The 24,193-nt window shown below is 42.7% G+C and overlaps 1 protein-coding gene across 5 annotated transcripts in view; it reads right to left on the reverse strand.

Moving 5' to 3' along the window:
* The window catches only part of LOC126412644 (uncharacterized), a 153,586-nt gene that overhangs the window by 34,127 nt on the left and 95,266 nt on the right, over window positions 1–24,193 (reverse strand). Inside the window, exon 2 of one of the 5 annotated variants that reach the window (XM_050082337.1) lies at window positions 183–270. The exons of 3 other annotated variants lie outside the window; for them this stretch is intronic. In XM_050082337.1, coding sequence (XP_049938294.1) covers window positions 183–270 — 88 coding nt within the window. Of the gene's footprint in view, window positions 1–117; window positions 271–24,193 lie in introns of those variants that run through there. One more of the 5 variants, XM_050082334.1, reaches the window with a different exon arrangement.

Raw genomic sequence — 24,193 nt, forward strand, 5'->3', positions numbered from 1 at the left:
TTTATAGGACACTGAGTAATAAAGACATTTGTTTACTGCAAAATGCACAGCTGCTTTATTTTATACACATGAGCGCAGGGCACAGGACAATGTGAGCAGCACCAGACTGCGCCTCCACAGTGCAGCGCCTCCTCAGCAGCGCCGACTACTTGCTGTGGGCGGCTCTGCGGGCAGCGCCTGACCTGGCGTGGGTTCTGACTGCAGCTCTGCCTGCAGCGTGTCGGCTGCCTGCACGCGCATGCTTGGCGTGGCCAGCCCGGGCGTGAGCACCTGCTCAACAGAAAACAACGTACATGACGTTCCAGTGATGTCTGGTCACATCCATGTCGCACAAGAAAACATCAGCAGTCATATTAACAATACTTGTTTTTAGTTAATCACTAAGCCTGTATTTTATACTGAAGTACTTAGACGACACGCAGCTGGTTTGCTGACTGATTTTCTCTGGAATTATAGCTGTCCTGTTGTGCAAGAGTACTGCTCTAAGCCGTAACTGCTTGTGGTGGTGAGCCGAGTTATGTACAATGAAACTTACGTCGATATTTTACACCATACTTACCTGATACAGGCATTTGTTATGACAATCACACACACATGCGTTGTAAAGTATGTAACTGTTATAATAACCAAAAGTTGTTTGTTCTATTGCAGATGTTTAACATATGTCTATTTCCTAAAACTATTACATACTACCCGTATTATGATTTTCGAAAGCACTTTTAGTGTTTTTCTCACTTAACTATGCAACTTACGAGCTGTTATCTTCGTTAACAGTCTTTCAAAATCACAATGTCATAGCTAAGCACATTTCGTTGTAGAGACCAGTAGTTGAGACCAGTAGCAGATCATGAGGTGCAAGACTGAAACGTATTTGTATGCTAAAACCTAACTTCTGTAAGTTGTTCCTTAATATCATTCCTAAAACAACATAAGGATCTTTTTAAAAACTCATGCAAGAGGGCAGTATGAAACAGACTGAAAGCCGCAATGTATCTTCAAATTATATTGTTCACATTTATAACTGGATTTCAGTAACTATCATGTACTTTGCAATAACTGTATTCTTAAGCTTGATGTATTGCTCTATCAGTTAGAGTAACTGCAGAAAAATTTCTTCGTACTTGTAATAAAGATTAAAGGGCAAGTGGCCAAATGGCTATTTGCGAAGATTGTAGCATTAATCTGTATTAGAAACACTGATAGATAACACAAAAATTATATTTCAGGTTGAAAACTGTTGCTAATCCACAATGTCACAAACATTTTTCATTATACTCGAAGTAAAAAATTTGTTTACTATACAATATGCAGTCGTTCACATTAGGGCACAACAGTGACAACTATTTACTATAACTCTTGTGTCATTGCACGTGTAATCAAGTATCTTGTCTGATGACTGTTTCCTGAGCAAAACAGTTTTGTATGTAACATAATAAAAACTACCGACAGAACAAGAGACGTCAAGAACAGTGAAAAATATTGTCACATTTGTTAGAATGCTGCTAATGTTGTAGCTTCTCGATAAAGACACACTATCATTGGTTTTTATTAGAGAAGCAAGAACGTGTAGCAGTTAGTATTTACATGTATCTCCATTGTCACTGATGCATTGCTTTCTGGATTGTGAACTCCTGTTACCATTATATCCCATTCAACAACATTAATTGATGTAGGAATTCTTAATGGAAACTATGTAGCATCTGTATAGAAGACTGATAAAAACGTATTATTCGGAAAATATGTTGGCAAACCAATCATCCACGTCCCCCCCATGAACCATGGGCCTTGCCGTTGGTGGGGCGGCTTGCGTGCCTCAGCGATACAGATAGCCGTACCGTAGGTGCAACCACAATGGAGGGGTATCTGTTGAGAGGCCAGACAAACGTGTGGTTCCTGAAGAGGGGCAGCAGCCTTTTCAGTAGTTGCAAGGGCAACAGTCTGGATGATTGACTGATCTGGCCTTGTAACATTAACCAAAACGGCCTTGCTGTGCTGGTACTGCGAACGGCTGAAAGCAAGGGGAAACTACAGCGGTAATTTTTCCCGAGGGCATGCAGCTTTACTGTATGATTACATGATGATGGCGTCCTCTTGGGTAAAATATTCCGGAGGTAAAATAGTCCCCCATTCGGATCTCCGGGCGGGGACTACCCAAGAGGATGTCGTTATCAGGAGAAAGAAAACTGGCGTTCTACGGATTGGAGAGTGGAATGTCAGATCCCTTAATCGGGCAGGTAGGTTAGAAAATTTAAAAAGGGAAATGGATAGGTTGAAGTTAGATATAGTGGGAATTAGTGAAGTTCGGTGGCAGGAGGAACAAGACTTCTGGTCAGGTGACTACAGGGTTATAAACACCAAATCAAATAGGGGTAATGCAGGAGTAGGTTTAATAATGAATAGGAAAATAGGAATGCGGGTAAGCTACTACAAACAGCATAGTGAACGCATTATTGTGGCCAAGATAGATACGAAGCCCACACCTACTACAGTAGTACAAGTTTATATGCCAACTAGCTCTGCAGATGAGGAAGAAATTGAAGAAATGTATGATGAAATAAAAGAAATTATTCAGATTGTGAAGGGAGACGAAAATTTAATAGTCATGTGTGACTGGAATTCGAGTGTAGGAAAAGGGAGAGAAGGAAACATAGTAGGTGAATATGGATTGGGGGACAGAAATGAAAGAGGAAGCCGCCTCGTAGAATTTTGCACAGAGCACAACATAATCATAACTAACACTTGGTTTAAGAATCATGAAAGAAGGTTGTATACATGGAAGAACCCTGGAGATACTAAAAGGTATCAGATAGATTATATAATGGTAAGACAGAGATTTAGGAACCAGGTTTTAAATTGTAAGACATTTCCAGGGGCAGATGTGGACTCTGACCACAATCTATTGGTTATGACCTGTAGATTAAAACTGAAGAAACTGCAAAAAGGTGGGAATTTAAGGAGATGGGACCTGGATAAACTAAAGGAACCAGAGGTTGTACAGAGATTCAGGGAGAGCATAAGGGAGCAATTGACAGGAATGGGGGAAATAAATACAGTAGAAGAAGAATGGGTAACTTTGAGGGATGAAGTAGTGAAGGCAGCAGTGGATCAAGTAGGTAAAAAGACGAGGGCTAGTAGAAATCCTTGGGTAACTGAAGAAATATTGAATTTAATTGATGAAAGGAGAAAATATAAAAATGCAGTAAGTGAAACAGGCAAAAAGGAATACAAATGTCTCAAAAATGAGATCGACAGGAAGTGCAAAATGGCTAAGCAGGGATGGCTAGAGGACAAATGTAAGGATGTAGAGGCCTATCTCACTAGGGGTAAGATAGATACCGCCTACAGGAAAATTAAAGAGACCTTTGGAGATAAGAGAACGACTTGTATGAATATCAAGAGCTCAGATGGAAATCCAGTTCTAAGCAAAGAAGGGAAAGCAGAAAGGTGGAAGGAGTATATAAAGGGTCTATACAAGGGCGATGTACTTGAGGACAATATAATGGAAATGGAAGAGGATGTAGATGAAGATGAAATGGGAGATATGATACTGCGTGAAGAGTTTGACAGAGCACTGAAAGACCTGAGTCGAAACAAGGCCCCCGGAGTAGACAATATTCCATTGGAACTACTGACGGCCGTGGGAGAGCCAGTCCTGACAAAACTCTACCATCTGGTGAGCAAGATGTATGAAACAGGCGGAATACCCACAGACTTCAAGAAGAATATAATAATTCCAATCCCAAAGAAAGCAGGTGTTGGCAGATGTGAAAATTACCGAACTATCAGCTTAATAAGTCACAGCTGCAAAATACTAACGCGAATTCTTTACAGACGAATGGAAAAACTAGTAGAAGCCAACCTCGGGGAAGATCAGTTTGGATTCCGTAGAAACACGGGAACACGTGAGGCAATACTGACCTTACGACTTATCTTAGAAGAAAGATTAAGGAAAGGCAAACCTACGTTTCTAGCATTTGTAGACTTAGAGAAAGCTTTTGACAATGTTGACTGGAATACTCTCTTTCAAATTCTAAAGGTGGCAGGGGTAAAATACAGGGAGCGAAAGGCTATTTACAATTTGTACAGAAACCAGATGGCAGTTATAAGAGTCGAGGGACATGAAAGGGAAGCAGTGGTTGGGAAGGGAGTAAGACAGGGTTGTAGCCTCTCCCCAATGTTGTTCAATCTGTATATTGAACAAGCAGTAAAGGAAACAAAAGAAAAATTCGGAGTAGGTATTAAAATTCATGGAGTAGAAATAAAAACTTTGAGGTTCGCCGATGACATTGTAATTCTGTCAGAGACAGCAAAGGACTTGGAAGAGCAGTTGAATGGAATGGACAGTGTCTTGAGAGGAGGATATAAGATGAACATCAACAAAAGCAAAACAAGGATAATGGAATGTAGTCTAATTAAGTCAGGTGATGCTGAGGGAATTAGATTAGGAAATGAGGCACTTAAAGTAGTAAAGGAGTTCTGCTATTTGGGGAGCAAAATAACTGATGATGGTCGAAGTAGAGAGGATATAAAATGTAGGCTGGCAATGGCAAGGAAAGCGTTTCTGAAGAAGAGAAATTTGTTAACATCCAGTATTGATTTAAGTGTCAAGAAGTCATTTCTGAAAGTAATCGTATGGAGTGTAGCTATGTATGGAAGTGACACATGGACGATAAATAGTTTGGACAAGAAGAGAATAGAAGCTTTCGAAATGTGGTGCTACAGAAGAATGCTGAAGATTCGATGGGTAGATCACATAACTAATGAGGAGGTATTGAATAGGATTGGGGAGAAGAGACGTTTGAGGCACAACTTGACCAGAAGAAGGGATCGGTTGGTAGGACATGTTCTGAGGCATCAAGGGATCACCAATTTAGTATTGGAGGGGAGCGCGGAGGGTAAAAATCGTAGAGGGAGACCAAGAGATGAATACACTAAGCAGATTCAGAAGGATGTAGGTTGCAGTAGGTACTGGGAGATGAAAAAGCTTGCACAGGATAGAGTAGCATGGAGAGCTGCATCAAACCAGTCTCAGGACTGAAGACCACAACAACAACAATATCATCCACGTACGACAGATAGCCCCTTTCTGTGGCGTAGACATGAATCAGCGGGGCCCTAATAAAATTGCGTGTTTAGTAAGTATGAACCAACGTTAAAGATCAGTACTATTGAATGTAGGAGTATATTTAATGTACGCAGTAATGGTAAAATTGTTATAAAAAAGTTCTTCAAACAGTCTCTCTCTTCTTGCAGACAAAAGTTTGACACTTTTAAAGCGTAGGAATAATTTATGTTATCAACTAGGGGTTTAAACCTAAACGAAATTACACAAAGACGGGCACTGAAACTTCACCAAAACCTGGTTATGTGAATGCTGCGACAGTAAGGGCCGGGCGCTTCCCACCCGCCTCAACTGGTGTTTACCCTTGCCTGCCAGCCTGTTCTCCACACTCCCAGTGTCCCCACCATCGCTCCCGTCGACGTCGTCGTCTGCTGAGCTGTCGGCGTCGTCGTCATCAGCGTCTCTGTTTGCGGCTGCTTCATCCACCACTTCCTCCCCATCGTCTGCAGCGGTGAGCGGCGTGCGGTACGCCACAAGAAACACACCAGCGATCAGCAGGACGAGAGCTGCCTTCATGGCTACAGTGGCTTCTACTCTGGGTGCCTCTCGACAAGTGCCACAAGTGAACTCACCCACCTCCTCTTATACGGCGCTTCCGACTCTTATCGCCCAAACTGCTGCAGGCAAGGACGGCTTTTCACTGTGTACTTCAGAAAGTGCGACTATCCGTATCGACGTCCTATCTCACTGCTGGATATAACTTTGGAGACTTGGTAAGAAACCTTGAGCCGTAAGGTAGGATTAGACGAAAGAAAATTGTGAGCACAATAGCCGATAAATACGCTACAATCAATGAGAGCAAATGATTAAAAAGTTTATAGTCTTGTGAACTTTCCTGTTTCGTAAGGACAGTACATGCAACAGCACTGACTTAGTTTAATAACAAATTCACGAACGAATAAGAATTTCATTTGTACAATATTTACAAACCATCCTCTGATTTCTGATGTTGCAAATTGTTAACTCATTGTACCGGGGTGGCCGAGAGGTTCTAGGAGCTTCAGTCCGGAACCGCGCGAGCGCTACGGTCGCAGGTTTAAATCCTGCCTCGGGCATGAACGTGTGCGTAGTCCTTAGTTAGGTTTAAGTAGTTCTAAATTCTGGGGGACTGATCACCTCAGAAGTTAAGTCCCATTGTGCTCAGAGCCATTTGAACCATATACCAATAATTGACAGTAATTTTGGTTTTAGTTCGCCATGAACCATATTTTTCTGTTGAATAACTATCCAAGTATCTCTAGATTCTCCTCACAATAAACCATGACATGAAGGTAGACTGTGAACTCCAGCATCGACGTTTGGTGCTCTACAGCTAAATTCCAAATTTGCATTTTACACTTTCATTTCCTTCATCGTTTCTTCCATGCAGACGAGAATAACAACAATGAGAACCATTAGCCAGGGTTCACTGACGTCTTTCGTTATTAGTCACAGTTTTTATATATGGACTGATTCATACAGGAAGTGTTGCAAGAACCTCATCAGTCCGATGTTTATCAAATTTTGAGGTGTTCTTCATCACGTAATGTTTACTAATAATTGAACTATGTTTCGATTCTAAAATGAGACCCATTATCAACAGCACTATGTCGTGTGACCCTGACAGATTGTGGTGCATTTTTGTATATATTACGTCACAGAAGAAAACAGACTCCTAACGCATTGTTCAGGAATCTCTTATCACGAATCAAACCTTTGCTGTGTCAGTTAATACTGACAACTCGAAACTGCTCTGTGGGTGACAGATCAGGAGGCTAGGTAGGCCAGTCGTGAATACGTGTCTCAAGGCTTCTGTGGCTGAACTGCAGTTTTTCAGTGGCATATTCCTTTTGGCACTGCATTCATCAGTGGTATGAAAATTGTGTTTTGATATATACAGGTTGATTATAATTAATTTAAACTTTCTAACTGCAGTAGGAAAATCACCACTGGTCAGAATGACGTCAAATTGCAACGGCATATTATCGGAGAAGGGGGAAAACGTATGCCAGAAAAAAAATTACAAAATTAGCAACAGATGGCACTGGAAGCATCATAATTTAATATTCGTGGACTGCAAATGACAAATGAACATACAACACTGCATAAGGTGTACGTCTGACGTTAAACCAAGTGTGCATGGGTGTACAGGTGTGATCCTGTTAGTTACGTAAGCCCATCCACCATCCACATCGGATGGGAAAAATTGGTTTTTAATTGTCCTGAAGCGGAAAACCGCATAAAAAGCATCACTCACTTAGGTTTTTAATTGTTCTGTGGCCAAAAACCGCATAAAAACATCAGTCAAAATCAAATTGAATTGTTAATTTCCGTGCGACTGGAGCAAAACATGTTAAATATGCTGTCCACCGTTTTCTGCAGCAGGATGAAATCGAGAAACAGCATGTTCCACAACTGACCGAAGTATCTCCGAGGTCACGTTCAGACTGTGTTGCGCAATGTGTGTCTTCAGTGCACCTAAATTTGCAATCGGAACACTGAATATTCAACATCTTTCAGGTATTCCCACAGCGAGAAGTCCCACGGATTAAGATAAGGTGATTGGGATGGCCAGACTGTAGGGAAATGGTGGCTGATAATTGTAGCATTCCCGAAATGGCGCTTCAGCAGCTGCTTAACTGGATTTGCAATGTAAATGAGCCCCTCCGCACATCCACGCTGTTGGAGTGCTGGAATAAGGTGGTTGCGCAAAAGACACTCAAAGCGCTTACCACTGACAGTACAGGTAACAGGACTGTAAGCACCGCGTCTCTTCGAAAAAATATGGCCCCATGATAAATGATACTGTAAACCCGCACCACACGGATGGCGTTTTAAGGATAAAGTGGTACTAGTTGATTTGCGTGTGAATTTTCAGTTGCCCATTGTCGACAAATCTGTGTATTGACATATCCTGTCAGATGGAAGTGGGCTTCGTCTGTCCACAAAATCTTCCACGGCGAATCATTGTCCACTTACTTACAGCAAGAAATTCTGGTACATAAGTCTGTCTTGCTGGTAGGTTGACGGCAAGTAAATCGTGCAAATGTATAATTTTGAATGTATATCAAACAAGGATGTTTCGTAGGATTTTACGTGCCGTGCTCACGAGTATGTGTAAAGTTCGGGCAATTCTCCGTTCACTACACGTTTGCCCCCACCACTCGTCTCCTCCTGCACTGCTGTGGTCACTGCTTGCACTGACGTCGAATCAATTAATTTCCTCCCTCTACCAGGTTGGGCATCAAAAGAACCCGACTTTTCGTATTTCCGAATCATTTTCTGCAGACCCACGGCAGTCATCGGACCAACGCCTTTTTTGAAACCCTTCAGTGTCCAGAATTTCTGGAGAGCGACGTGTGCACAATCATTCTTGTAATACAGCTTTACAAGCAGAGCGCTACCCTGCATTGAGACGGTGATGGCCGACGCGAAAGGAGGAAAGGCATTTTTTTGTTCTTTTTTCCCTTTCCCCTATGCGACATGGTACAGTACAGCATCACCGGTCTTTCTCGGTCTAACTGTGTTGGTGAGGCAGTTAATTCATCCACAGTGCAGTGACACTGTATCACACACTTTGGATGTGTGACGGTGGGACTTGGAGTCCTGTACCACCCTCCAACGGTGACAATACGATATCATTCAGGCAGAAAAATGTAGCCCGACATGGGCAGGTAGGGTGGGAAAGTTTTAGATGTAGAATCGGGGGCTAGTCCCACTGAAAGATGTATCCGACTTGGGCGTGTCACGTCGTTAGCCGAGATTGGGATCTGAGTCCTGTAGGATGGTTAGGGGAACCGGATGTCGATGCCAGCACCATGGAAGTGTGGTCCCAACGTGACGTAACCCACGGACGGTGTCTCGCAGGGCATCCACTTTCTCACAGAGTGGTCACGCGTTGTTGCGTATGGTCGTCTCGAGGGGGACGTTACCTGCTTCCTCATGGAGAGTCACAGTTGCCGTGAGTGGCGGGGCGTGCAGGCTCCACTGGAGAACCTTCTTCTGCAGTCACTGCATCGTCCACATCTTGGTGACACTAATCGTTGCCCATGCAGTCGACTATACGTGAGAGCAGGCAGTATAGCTGCCCTGTAGATCTGGAGCTTGGTATGTAGGTGAATTTCCCTACTGAGGAAGATGGGGTACTATGCCCTGGTCAGTTCTTGCCCCTTGTTGGCGACATTCTCCGCATGACAGTGGAATGGTACCAGGTGATGGTGGCGTCCTCCTGTCGCTGGAGGTGGGCGATGACGGCTTCAGTGATACGTCCAGTGGTGTATAGTGCTGTGTCGACAGCATATTGTGCCAGATGCCACTCGGTGATGACTGGCATATCATTCACATGGATATTTAAAAGAACGGGAGGTGGCACGGATCCTTGTGGAGTGCCTGCCAACAGTTGGTGAATGCCAGAACGCATTTCCCGTTGAGCCACGAGGAATGTCTTACCGCGAAGGAAGTCATCCTCAATCTTGACGTAGATATCCAGTATAGTGGTCTGCGTTAACATCTTGTGTGCCAGACCTTGTCGTAGGAGTTCTGCGAGTCCAAAAAATCGGCTGTTGTCAACTTGGCGGAGTTGAAGCCTTTGCTGACTTGTTCAGTGATTCGTAGGAACTGAAGTTCGGCAGAGAGGTGCGAAATAAATCCATACTGTTCAGATTGGATCGTCCTCGCCGCGCCAGAGGTAGGGAATGTCGGTAGAGGATCACAGATTCAAGGACATGCACCATGGTATTTAAAAGGCTAATGGACCTGTTGTTGGTGGGGACCTGGGGACCTTAGGGTCCTTGAACAGCTTGGGGATCGGAATTAGCTTGGCTTGGTTCCACTGAGGGGGAAAAGACATACGTGAGACAACCATTTAAAATGTTGGTGAACAAGAGGAGAGGCGTAAGCGGAAGGCGGCAAAGATGTTCATTTAAAATTTCGTCCAATCCAGCGGCTGACCGGCCATGTTTCCGTCGTAGGATCTGATGTAGTTCTGCCGTGGAGGTAAGGTGGGGGGCAGACAGAGGTGGACAGCTGCAGAAAGCGGCAACAGCTTTCAGGACATCGTGTTCGTCCTGTAGTTCGTCCAGGGAAAGGACTTGGACAAGAGAGTGGTTTTGGGCCTCTAACACTTACGCCACCATTTCAACAATTCGGAGGGCACTATTCGACAATCCTGCTGCCGCACGAATAGGATGGGCAGTCATCAGCACAGAACGTCACAGGGCGTGAATGACAGCCCAGTCAGACTTATGGTATAGGAGGAAAGCGGACATCCTGTCCTCCCACTTTTCAGACTCCAGTCGGCGGCCGAATTTACACTGAGGGCACCTCATTTGGCGTTTGTCCTGAGGATCTCACAAATGCTTCCACCGCCAGTGGTATCGGTTCTTTTGCACCTTCAGCTCCTGTAACAGGGTAGGTAAATCGTCCAGGGAGACTAAAGGCCGAGGTACAGTGGAGGTGGAGAGCTTCACTGCTTTCTGTATTTTGGCAGTCAAGTAATCCACGGCATGAGCTATATTTCCTGGTGCTGTCAAGTCGAGGTCGTGCCGGGTGGTGTTATTAAGTACCCTGGCGGACTTGTCACAGTGTAACGAACGTGAAATGAAAGAGCAGTATCGGTAAGGTGCAGGGTACTGAGTCATGGTCAGAGGCCAGTTTATGGAGAAATTCAAGTGAAAACTGAATGGTGACGCTTGTGAATATGGCCACAACCGGAACGTCTGGCTGGGAGTTGGAACGGATTGGTATATGGGTAGGTGAATGGGGGCCATAGACCGACAGCGCTAAAGTGTCCTTCAGGTCAAAGAGAAGACCCGAGAATGCCAAGCTGCGTGGTTGGCATTGAGAACCACCCCAAGGATGAGCCTGTCGAAGCCCATCAACGTGTGAAGGTCCTCTTCAACCAGTGGCTTGTTTGGACTCAAGTATGCTGCTGCAAAGGTAATGGCACCAAGGCGTGTGGAGATGGTAGCTGCTGTGGCCTCTATGTGTTTCATAGGCTGGAGAGTCTTTTGGCTTTGCACAAGAGCTTTATTGTGGAACACAGCTGTGCCTCCACCATGGCGATTGAAGCGGTCAGTGATAACACACCATGTTACGAAGACACAAATCGTCCACCAATTGAGGTGTGTTTCTGTGACCATTAAAATATGGACACATGCGCAAGGAGGAAGACGTTCAACTTTGTCTTCATATGTTTGATGCCATGGGCATTAAAAATGCAGGTGACAAGTTCCTGAGGGGGCTTGTTGGGGTGTGGTGGTCGATTCACCATTACAACAATATCTGACTAACCCTTTCCACTAGGGCCATGATCTCGAAGTGTCCATCCTCCAACCGATGGATTTTGTGGGCAGGGTCACGAATAACAGCCTGGATGTGGGTTTCATGAAAAAGGAGACAACCTGGAGGATTTCGCACACATCATCCCAAAGGGACGTATCACTCTCCAGCACTGGGGGAGGGGGGGCTGCTTGCATCTGAGGTGGGCAGTGGCGTGAGTAACTGTTGGCAGGTTGGGGGTAGGGGTGGGACTAGAGGGGGCTGCAGCTGGCTCCTGTAGTCGGTGAGCAGTGGAAGCCATCGTGGAAGACAGGCAATGAGGAGGAGGCTGGGCTGCAGCAGCAAATGATGTCGTGAGAGTCTGGGCAGAGGGGGCACATGTGCCTCAGAAACGTCTGGTGTCTGAAAACAGGGAAGTTGGTGGTGTCCTGTAGCAATGGGGTAGGTCTATTTGCTTTCCTTTTGGAAGAACGTGAAGACAGGGCACCCCCTCCAGGATGCCATGTGGTGGGGATCGTGGGTCGTGTCCCAACACCTGGCACATGTAAGTTTCTCCAAGGTGGGGAGTGTGCAGTTCTCCACTAGATGTGGGGCGGTACACTTAACACTCAGCCGGCCGCGGTGGTCTCACGGTTCTAGGCGCGCAGTCCGGAACCGCGCGACTGCTACGGTCGCAGTTTCGAATCCTGCCTCGGGCATTGATGTGTGTGATGTCCTTAGGTTAGTTAGGTTTAAGTAGTTCTAAGTTCTAGGGGACTGATGACCACAGCTGTTAAGTCCCATAGTGCTCAGAGCCATTTCAACCATTTTTTAGCCACTTAACACTCAGCACTGGTAGGGAGCAGTAATTCCCAGTATGTCGTAAACGTTGGCATATGCTACAGATGATGGGCCCGTTTCGGTCCTCGTACGATTCAATCCGGACCTTCGTGTACAGAAGGTACTGGGTTTGGTAAATCCACTCTTTGGGAAATGGAGACGACATAGGTGGGGCAGGGGATCAACGCCTGGATCTCAGGATCTCTCTTGCTATACTGGCGGGCCAAAGGAGTCGAAGCAGTTCGTCCTTGACGTCCTCTACTGTAACCTCTGGTGGTAAATCCTTGATAACGATTTTGGTTTGGCGATTTCTAGACGTCTGGACGGTAAAGTAAGGCATCCTCCTTGATCTGACAAATTCAAGAATGGTAGGGTAGTTGACCCTACTTTCGAGCAGGTATTTCGAGTCATCTTTCTAGTAAACATCGCCCAATAATGAGTTGCTGGAGCTTAGCGTCCAGTTTAGTATAAGTAGTGACATTATACACCACAACAGGAGGGCTTGTCGGGGTGTCTTGAGGAGGAGTGTCTGGAGCAGGTGCCATTTCCTCATCCACAGGACCATCCGGTGCAGCATCCCCTGGGAGGGAGGTATCGGAGCTCGATCCGCTGTCACCACTGCCCGCGTGGGCGGAGGAGCGTCTGGAGCGCCTGGAGCGACGACCTGAGGACTTTCTGACTGGGTCAGGGCGCCCAGATGACTCGCCACGGTGGCGCGACAACGTAAGAAGTGGTGCACTCATAGTTACAGCTAGGTGGTGATCAGACACAGCTGACTCGGTCGCTACGACACAAAGAGAAAGATCAATTACTTAGCAGTCAGGTGAGTCGTCGGACGACGACGACACTGAAGAACGGTCCCTGACATGGGCGGCGGACAGTCGTCACGGTGATCACGGTGATCGGTTTCAGTGCCGGTGGCATCCACCGGCGCTTTGTGGCGGTTGACGCGTTTCGAATGATCCTTCGCCCGCTGGAGTTGGGTGGAACGTTAGGCGCGACTGGAAGCCTGGGTGAGCGCATCTCCTACGTGATACATCACGAGGGGCGGCTGTGGAAGTGTCGGAGAGCCGCGACGGTTGCTCCACGGTCTCCGCCATGGTAAATATGGGTCCGCCTAACGTAGCCAGGGGCCCAGCACGAGACGACGACGCACACCAAAACATTCCCAGCTAATCTGAGGCAGAAACGACGAACGACCAATGCCGAAAAGGCAGGTAAACATCGCTGATATACGGTGAGAAGTACAACGATACGACACGGAACGCACTCGTGCAAGGAAACACTCCCAGGGATCCAACCTGTAGCCGTAGTAATAGCCGTGTACCTGGCGTGTTCATACCACCTTCAATGGGTCGTGCACATGACACATGTTTTCATTTACGTATTCTGAGACATACAACGCCATCTACTGATCAATTTTCACATAATTTTTTTTCTTCTTTCTTCCGTTTTCCCCGTTCTCCGATAATATTCCTTTGCAATTTGACGGCATTCTGACCGGTGATGTTATTTCCACAGCGTTTTGAAAGTTTAACTTTAATTATAATCACCCTGTATATTCAAGTAGCCTTTCTGCTCTCTCGCGTATTATTCATGATGTGTATTTCGTACGTGTGACGTAGGGTTTGCAGTGTGTTCGTTCAATAAATTTCAGTTCCTGCTGTATCATCTTAAATAATCGACTAGCAAAACAATTCTTGCAATCAGAGAATAGATCTATAACTACTGATTTTCTTCGCGATATTAAATAGGCCTCTAATTTTTCCGTCTTAACATAGTACTTTATATTTACTTGTGCAGTGTAATATATAGTCCGGAGGTCACTGATAACATGTGCTGAAAATTCATACACACAAGCAGGCATGAATTGTCATTGAGTAATTTGTTGTAAACACCATTTCGTGTTGCCTGAATCTTCCGCGGCTACTTAAAAATCGACTTCACATTTAGGAGGAAAATACACCAAGCTTGGTTGTTCTACTACGCTCATTTCCGAATTAGTACATTTCGTATTTACAAGCTTTACTTGCTTGTTCACATAGATATCCTTGTCATTTTAAAATATAGAGGGTTCTCTTAAGATTTTTCAAAAGTGAGTTCTTTGTACTCTATCAGTTCTGCCAAAAATGTTTAGAATATGTTACATCTGAAATGTAGCGAATAATAGAGTCATTACAGATGCAAGGGAAACACAACTGGTGGAAGTAAAAGTAATTACGGCGTCATCTTGTTTTGGACGAATCTATCCTAATGAACATTTAATACGTCCACATTCTACTGTGACCTCTGCTAAGCCTCGAAGCTCAATTACTGCTGACAGAGTGTTACCGCCTGTTAATTAAGAAAACTTACTGCTGTCAGTCACTACTAAGAACATTAAAACTTCTGTTGCACTTCTTTAAATGAATTGGAAGGGTTTTATACATATGGCATTGTATGTAGAAATCAACGTAAATCTGTAGTTATCTGAAGAACGTCTTTGCTGTACTAAGGAGTACCGTCCATCAGAATATATTATAGTATATTTTAAGGGCTCATGATGAGTTTTAGCAATAATACGATGCTCTAGGAACCAGTTTTCTTTTATCCTTGAAGGGGTGAGACTAAATGTTATGTGTGTTAAGGTAGTGTAAAGGAGATAGTGTGTGGAGAGTCAAACAGCAATTAATGTGCTCTTAGTATTTTTTGTCGATTGTGCAAGGAAATCCATTCCTTACCGTGCTGCAGGGAAATATCAGCATACTGGTAATTACCATCATTTATACCCTGTGCAGTGAAATAATGTTGTTCTCTGCTATGGAAAATATCAGTTTTCTAACTGGAATTTCTTCACATAGGAAGGTCAATTACAAAGGCTAATACTAATAACAGTTTAAATGCTGGAGGAAACTGAACATCCTCAAAGTCTTCTGCTATGAGAGCATACTATAATTTAATGAATTAAATCCCCAAACCAATTACAGTTAAATTTTATTCAAATTATCGATTTTGTGCAATCAGAAGCAAGTCATGAATGAAGGTATTTTATAGCTTTGCTTATATATATATATATATATATATATATATATATATATATATATATATATATATATATAACACCAATAAGGAGCTGTGTAGCTTAAGTTGATAAGCATGTTTCTATATTTGAAAAATGATGTCCATTTACATTTTGCCACAGTCGCATGAGAGTGGCACTACTAGCGCTTCTATGACGATCCGAAACTGATTTGCTTTAAAAACTGTTGTAAAGATCATGAGCGATATTTGGATTTGAAATTGGACATAATGAGACGATAGTTAGTCAAAAAAGTTGAAAAATAAGTCATTATCAACTCTTCACGGACTTTGAACAAGGTCGTGTAGTATCGCTTTGCGGAATTGTATGTTCCTACTGCGGTACTGCATAAAGACCTAGCACGAATGCCGTCATAGTACATGATAGTTGGCAGAAATGGTCACAAGAAATGTACGGTTGCGAGAACACCAGATTCTGGACAGCCACGTGGTACCAGCGAAAGGGAAAGCCATCATGTTCAGAGTATCGTATTGCCCTTGCGGTACTAATTTGAGCAGATATTGGCACCACCGTGACACAACGAACTGTTAATAATCGACCACTTCAAAGACAGCTCCGAACCAGACGTTATGTGCCGTGCATTAACACTGGGCCTACAACTACAACTATGGTCTGGAGTATGATTTCGTATGACAGGACCCCAGGCATCCAAACTGCAAATTTGTTTGTCAGTCTGGTGATTCAACCTGTTGTGCTGTCATTCATGAACAGCATTCCAGGGCATGTTTCCAACAGCATATTGTTGCTGTTCTAATCCAACAGGCTCTACGGTGTGTTGACATGTCGATCTGTCTCTAATTCAGCACAATTGGGCCACAATTGGAGAACAACTCCAACGTCATCTACAAACAGTATTAAACTACCTGTATTGACCGACCAAGTACAACAGGCACCGAACTACACCCCACAAACTGACATCTGGAGCCTGTACAACACATTTCGTGAACGTTTCCATGTATGCTTTCAGCGTTCCGGCTATTACACAGGTTATTGACGTACTACCATTTCCATTTGCGATGGTGTATCCCGCGCCTACATTAACCTGCGATCTTGCCTGAAATTCAGTTTCAGATCCATTGATGAAGCCTTTGTCTAGCTATATAACATCGCTTCCTTCAATAAATATAAAAATGTCGTATATGTATGTATATTAACTACAGTTATGGCTCAGATGCTTTGGTTGGCAGTATCACTGTTTCTTTATGGTCTTTGTTTTTATTTAATATAACTTTCTGTAGAGAGTTAATTTTTGTTGACAGTAGTGATGGTTCTAACTTTATCTTTTGTGCTCTGTTTCTTGGTCAGACTTTTATCCTTTTCCTCTCCAACATTTGTAGTGTTCTATGTCACTTAGCAGTGTCTGTTTTATATTTGGTAGCTATTTCACATGTTTAACATTTCTGACATGCATATTCAATACTTTTGCTGTAGTTGTTCAGTGTTATATTATAGGTATTTACTAAATTAGTTGGGTTATCTATTGCTGAATTTTGAGCAAAGGACAAAAATTCTCTTTATATGAATGCCAAACATTTTATATCAGCTGGCAGGAAGCTGGATAAACATACGCACAGTGACAGATATAGAATGAATTCAAATAATTTTTTGAAAAGTTTTGACATAATAGTTAAAGTGGTCTTTTCATTAGATCTTCACCTACATCTATACTCTGCAAACGACCGTGAAGTGCAAAGCAGAGGACTCATCCCGTTGTACCAATTATTATGGTTTATTCTTGTTCCATTCACATATGTTGCGTGGAAAGAATGATTGTCTGAATACCTCTGTGCATGTAGTTATTATTCTAATCTTACCCTTAAGATCCTTATGTGAGGGATATGTAGAGTGCTATACTATGTTCCCAGAGTAATCATTCAAAGCCAGTTCTTGAAATTTTGTTAATAGACTTTCTCGGGATAGTTTACATCCGTCTTCGAGAGTCTGCCAGTTCAGCTGCATCAGTATCTCTGTGACACTCTCACATGGAGCAAACAAACCTGTGATCATTCATGCTGTCCTTCTTTGTATACATTTAATATTTCCTGTTAGTCCTATCTGGTACGGGTCTCACACACTTAATTACAGTAAACTTCAGTGACCAATAACTATTGAAGCTCGTGTACTCTGGTATTCTCCATCGTCACTAGACGAATGTTCAGTATTACTTCATTCATCATGGTGATGCAAGAAATTATTTAGTAAACATATGCATGCAACACATAAGTAAAAGTATGTAAGCGCAACAAAATAGGGAACCAAACATTGGCACAATTAACTCATTTCGTTTAAAATTCACAATGCATTCTTAATTGGAATATCGATGTACATTAAAATAAACAGGCAAGCACTAGAAGTGGTACATGACAGCGGCCTTTCTGCTTACTGTAAATATAGCCACTTATCTCATATGCGCAAGATCGTTGGATAAAGTAACACTGTTACACTCTAAGTATACTGAATAATGCATACAACAAATAGCCGCATTCTGCAGATTTTTTGTATGTTTTACCGCTAAGTACTTACTCTTCTTAAATATTTTGTTTTTTAATTTAGCGGTTCAGCAGTTGAAAAAAGGAACATATTTATCACCAGTAAGAGACGAAGTCTAGTCGGTTTCCAGGTGATCTGTTGCTACATAAAGTTGTTTGTGATTTACAATAATTCCAAGAATACAGTTACAAAATTCTCTGTCAGCTGATGATGGTGCGAAACTTGGAAGCGTATTTATTTTATTTATTTATTTGTGCATTTATTTTACCTAGCAAGATTAGGGCCTTCAGGCCCTCTCTCACACCTAACCAGGCATACTCAGACTGAACGAATTACAGTTTCTACAGAACATTAAGGACATATAACGTGTTATACAGTATTACTGTTAAAGAAAAAAAATAGATATTATAACAGTAGTACAATGATAATTATAACAATCAAAAAATAATTATAGAAATCAAGAATAATAATAATAATAATAATAATAATAGTAATGACTATGTACATGAAAGTAAACATATTTTTCTTTTATGAATGTCAGCCCTATTGCTAGTTGGGAATTTTCTCGTTATGTTCTTGCATGTGAGTTATTATCTTTGGCAGAGACATACGACGATAGAATTGGGTGAAGGAGATATAGAAGAGGTAGATAGGTTAGAGGAAGAGAAATAGAATGGTAAAATTCGAAGCTGTGGTGGAGAAAGAAAGAGATGAGAGGGGCACAACAATGGTGGCTATACCGTCCCTAATATGTAAGTTTTGAGTTCCCTCTTGAATGTTGAGTGGTTCTGGATAAGACGCAGATCACAGGGGAGGGCGTTCCATAGTCGTATGGCTGAGATGGAGAATGACTTGGAGAAAGATTTTGTATTATGTAAAGGTATAGCCAAGATGCTAGACGTATCCGATCTGGTATTGCGGTTGTGGAATGATGATAGGTGTTTAATGTGAGAAGATAAGTATTGGGGGCACCAGTGGCTAAGAAATCGATGAAGTAAGCACATCGTGTGGAGATCGCGTGCCTTATGTGGGCGTAACCAACCTAGCTGGGAGTATGAAGGATTGATATGATCATACAACCGAATATTGCACACATATCTAACGCAAGCATTCATCACTAGCTCGAGGCATCTCGAATTTTCACTATTTGTGCCGTGTTGAACTACATCACAGTAGTAAAGAATAGGCAAGACTAGTGTTTGGACGAATATTTGTTTAACATGGGTTAAAAATATTTTTCTAAATTTTTGAATTGCATGTAGGGAGGAGAGCGATTTCCGGCAAGCTGTGACTGTTTGTTCTTCCCAGTTTAGGTGTTCATCCAAGATTATTGCAAGGTCTTTTATTGTTTTTTGGTATGGTAGTTGGGTACCATTGAGGAGTATTTGAGGGACTGTTTCGCGAAAGTACCGGCTGATTAACTTTGGATGAGATATAAGTATGACCTGGGATTTCTTGGGGTTTAGTTTCGGACCTAGGTTCTGTGCCCATCGAGAAACAGAGCAAAGATCTGCGTTCATACTCGCTACTGCGTCAGCAATGTTCTTGGGGCTTGCACTTATGTACAGTTGGATATCGTTGGCATATAGATGGTAGTGGCAGGAGTGCAGCACTGAAGAAATATCATTAATGTACAGTGAGAAGAGTAATGGACCATGGACGGAGCCTTGGGGAACTCCAGAGCGTACGTTTTTCCATGATGATATTTCCGACCCACAAATGACTTGTTGACTTCTGTTTTTGAGGTAGCTGTCGAACCAGTGTATTGCGCTGTTTGAGAAATTCAGCTGTCTCATTTTAATTAGTAATATATCAATGTCAACTGTGTCAAAAGCCTTGCTAAAGTCAAGCAGCGTTAGGATGGTAGCTTCACGTCTGTCCATAGCATGTTTAATGTCATCAGTTACTTTGATTAATGCAGTTGCTGTACTATGGTGCTTTCGAAAGCCTGACTGATATTTCTCATGGATGTATTCTAGGGCTTTAGATATTGCAGGTAGTATATTGATCGGTCCGTAGTCACCTGGCGAATTAGGGTTGTCAGTCTTGGGTATAGGTATAGGTATTTACATGAGAAGTTTTTTTTAATTCCATCTAAAATACTAGGCTTTTTTAAGCACATACCTGCTCTTCTGGCAATTAACTGAAAGAACGGACTAGAAACCTTCACCCTCAGGCTGCATTACTAACTTTGTTGTAGCATTCTGTATTAGAAGTATTTGGTTTCAGTTGCTAGCGGGCACAAAAAATTTACAATAATCTCAAATGGCATTTCTCATGTAAAGAAAGATTCGAGGCTACAGTATGCCCCCATTCTGAACTCGAAGTAGAGAGATTCTGGACGAAAGAGTCAGGATGAAGGGTGTAAAAGCTGTACGAGTCGAAATGTGGATTATCAAGATTTGGAAGGTTTGAAGAAACTGCAACAAATGGCACTAGAGGGAGAGAGAGAGAAAGAGAGGTAACCTGGAACCTGAAGCTAGATATCATTGGCCTTAGTGAATCGAAAAAGAAACCAACGAAGTGTCTGCTTGAAGCAACTGTACAGCAATAACTGCAGCTGCTACATGAGCGGTTGATGCATCTGGTATTCATGTTGTTATACATTGGACAATGGAGAAGGAAGTAGGATAATATGAAAATCACAGTAGAAATCACAATTGTAATACGACGTCACAGCATTAAATACATGAGAAACTTTTAATTATTGCCCAGTGTTGATAAGAAAAACGAAATTCTGACAGTCAAGATTTAATCTGGCGGTTACACGACAAAAATATGAATAATGTGGGTGCTGTCTGAACATACTGAGCACTGAGCATACAACTAATTATGGCGGTTTCTCACGATTTTGGGCAGAACTGATTGGGCACAAAGAACTCACTTTTCGAAAAGTAAAGCTTGTAAATGCGAAATATGCTAATCTGGAAATGAACGTAGTAGAACAACCACGTGTGGTGTATTTCCCTCATAAACATGAAATAAATTTTATGCAACCAAGGAAGATTCAGGCAACACAAAATAGTGTTTGTAACAAATTACTCAGAGACAATTCATGCCTGCTTGTGTATATGGGTTTGCAGCACATATTGTCAGTGACCAATGGGCCATATATTATACAGAAATATACAGAAGTAAGTTAAGATGGAAAAGATTAGAAGCTTATTTAATTTCACGAAGAAAATCAATAGTTATAGATCTACACTCTGCTTGCAAGAATTGTATCGTTAGCGGATTATTTAAGAACAGAAATTTATAGAACGAACACATGGTAAGCCCCATTCCACACCTACAATACACATTTCGTGAACAATACGCGGGAGAGCAGAATGGCTAGATTAATATATATAGCGCCGTGTCCCGCTACTGTTTGTAGTGTTTAGATTGCGAGCAATGCGTCCACAGACAACCAGCTGAAGGGTCATAGGGAGCAATGCAGTTTACATACCACTGATGACTGCGGTGCCAAAAGGAATAATCCACTGAAAAACTTCAGTTCACATCACAGAAGCACGTATTCACGAATGGCCTACTGGACGACCTGATCTGCCACCCATAGAGCAATTCTGGGATAACGAATACTTCCACAGCAGCCTCCAGCCAGAAACCTCGATTAACTGGCACAGCAAAGGTTTGATTCGTGATAAGAGATTCCTGTACAATACGTTTGCAGTCTTTTTTTGAATCAGTCTGTATAAAATGTGTGAGTAATAATGGTTCATCGCGAACTTAACCCAAAATTACTGTTAATTATGGGTATAATTAGTTAACAATTTGCAACATCAGAAATCAGAGGATGGTGTGAAAATATTGTACAAATGAAATTGTAATTCCTTCGTAAATTTGTTATTAAACAAAGTCAGTGCTTTCCTTACGAAAAAAGAAATTTCATTACTCAAGTTAATAAACTTTTTAACCATTTGCTTTCATTGATTGTCGAGTATTTATCGGCTATTGTGCTCACAATTTCCTTTCTTCTAATCGTATCTTTTGGCTCAAGGTTTCCTACAAAGTTTCCAAAGATATTTCCCGCAGTGAGACAGGACGCCGATATGGATAATCGCACTTTCTGAAGTACACACTAAAAAGCTAACCTTGCCTGCAGCAGCTTGGGCGATAAGAGTCGGGCGCGTCGTATAAGAGGAGGTGGATGAGTTCACTTGTAGCACTTGTCCAGAGGCACCCTGAGTAGAAGCCACTGTAGCCATGAAGGCAGCCCTCGTCCTGCTGATCGCTGGTGTGTTTCTTGTGGCGTACTGCACTCCGCTCGCTGCTGCAGACGACGAAGAGGAAGTGGTGGATGAAGCAGCCGAAAACAGAGGCGCTGATGACGACGACGCCGACAGCTCAGCAGACGACGACGTCGACGGGAGCGATGGCGGGGACGCTGGGAGTGTGGAGAACAGGCTGGCAGGCAAAGGTAAACACCAGCTGAGGCAGGTGGGAAGCGCCCGTCCCTTACAGCTGCAGCATTCACATCATCAGGTTTTTGTCTAGTTTGAGGGCCCTTGTTTGTGAGTTCATGTAGGTTTAAACCCCTAGTTGATAACGTAAATTATTCCTACGCTTTAAAAGTGTCAGACATTTGGCTGCAGAAGAGAGAGACTGACATTTTGCGTGACATAAACACAAAAAATTCTATTCATTTTTTTTTGACAGTGCAAAATTCGTTTAAAAAAGACAGTTACTAGCTTCATCAGTGTCTATTGTCTCAATAAAAGTGTAAATAAACGGTTCTAAATCGTATTTAACTAACACATTTCTTATTGTTTACTAGTTAGAAAGACGCCATCCCGGCTTAAATGTTAAGTTATAAAAGTTTAAAAACCTCACCAAACACGCCTGATATCGTAAATTCTCTATAAACAAACTAATGAAAAATTCATTCGTCTGTCATTGTATCTCTAAATCACTACCAAAACAACAACCACCGCGCATAAGGCATTTGCATCTCTTTTTTTTTTTTTTTTGTTTACGCATTGCCAATCTCGCGTCCTTGACAAATTTAAAACATTCTTTAAACTTAATTATTCTTTCGAAACTGAGCACGAGTGTTAAACGTGGAAGCTGTTATAGGGTAGTGAGTAGAGGGATTTGTTGCCAATCCTGTAGGAAATATTTTCACTGAGGGGGGGGGCGGATGCAGTGGGGAGAATGTTGGGAGAAGATGCTCTTACCTAGAACTGCAAGAGTATGCAGTAGGAACATTTTGATTGGAGAACAGGGAAGGAAAATCTGTGCCCTTCAGGTGCAGTTGGAGGAAACAAGGAAGGAACTCATAAGGATCAAGGGAGACAGTGGGGAGGAGGGTGGCCGGGAACTGGCAGCTGGTAGGAGGATAGGAAGAAAGAGAACGCGATCTGACAGTTTTATCATCAACACCAAAAAGAGGTATCTATCACTGCCAGAGTTAAGTGGAGAAGAGCCTCAGGTAGAACAAGGAGCAGGGATTGTGCAGCACACTTCAACTGAAGCCAAGAACCCTAGGAATGTACAAAGTCTTAGGGAGAAGAAAGTGCTGCTGCTAAGTAGTAGCCATGGGCAGAATGTTGGCCCTCATTACAGGAAAGATTAGGGCAGTGTACCAGGCCACCAGTATCTTCATGCCAAATACAGGGCTAAGTCATGTCCATAGAGGACCTAGGGTCTTTATAGAAGGACTTTACAAAAGAGGACCATGTACTGATAGTGGGTGGGGCATGAAACAGTTAGGACAGGGATGGGGCATATGACATAGGTGTTGACCTGGACAAGATAGCTACCCTTACTCATGGCACCAACGTACACTTTGTTAAGCTGTTCTGGCGTCATGATCGACCACACCTTGATGGAGCTGTGAGGCGAATCAATGTGGGGTTAGGGATGGCTCTGAGGACAGCCAATTTTGCTCATGTTTCTCTGATGCCGTTGGGACTATCAACAGCTGGGGTTTCACTAGGCATGGCCTACACCTAAACAGGACTGGGAAGGGAAGATGGGTACAGCTGATTCATGAAAGTATAGGGGATGGATCTCAGGCCGCACATGGTCAAGTACCTGCTATCATAGGTAGGACAAGTAGGTCTTTCTTAGTATAAATCCAGACAACAGGTTCCCCTGCGTAAAGAATATCTCCAGCAGTTTAAAAAATACTGAAACAATCACTCACAAAACAGGTTTTACAGATTTAGCACTTCTAATATCACATATACCAGATGTTACAAAGAAAAACCACTGGAAAGAGTAACATGGGGCATTTCACATCACAACATGCAATCAAAAAAAAAATAATAATAATAAAATTCAACTATTAGAAAGATAACTCCGATCTTTGAACTGTACAGTAGTTTGTATTACTGAGCACTGGTGTAAAGACACTGAAATCCAACATGTAGTATTATCATTGTATGAAAAGGCAAAGTCTTATTGCAGAACTAGTTCAAGGG

The sequence above is a fragment of the Schistocerca serialis genome, chromosome 7, assembly GCF_023864345.2.
Source record: "Schistocerca serialis cubense isolate TAMUIC-IGC-003099 chromosome 7, iqSchSeri2.2, whole genome shotgun sequence".
NCBI lineage: Eukaryota > Metazoa > Arthropoda > Insecta > Orthoptera > Acrididae > Schistocerca > Schistocerca serialis.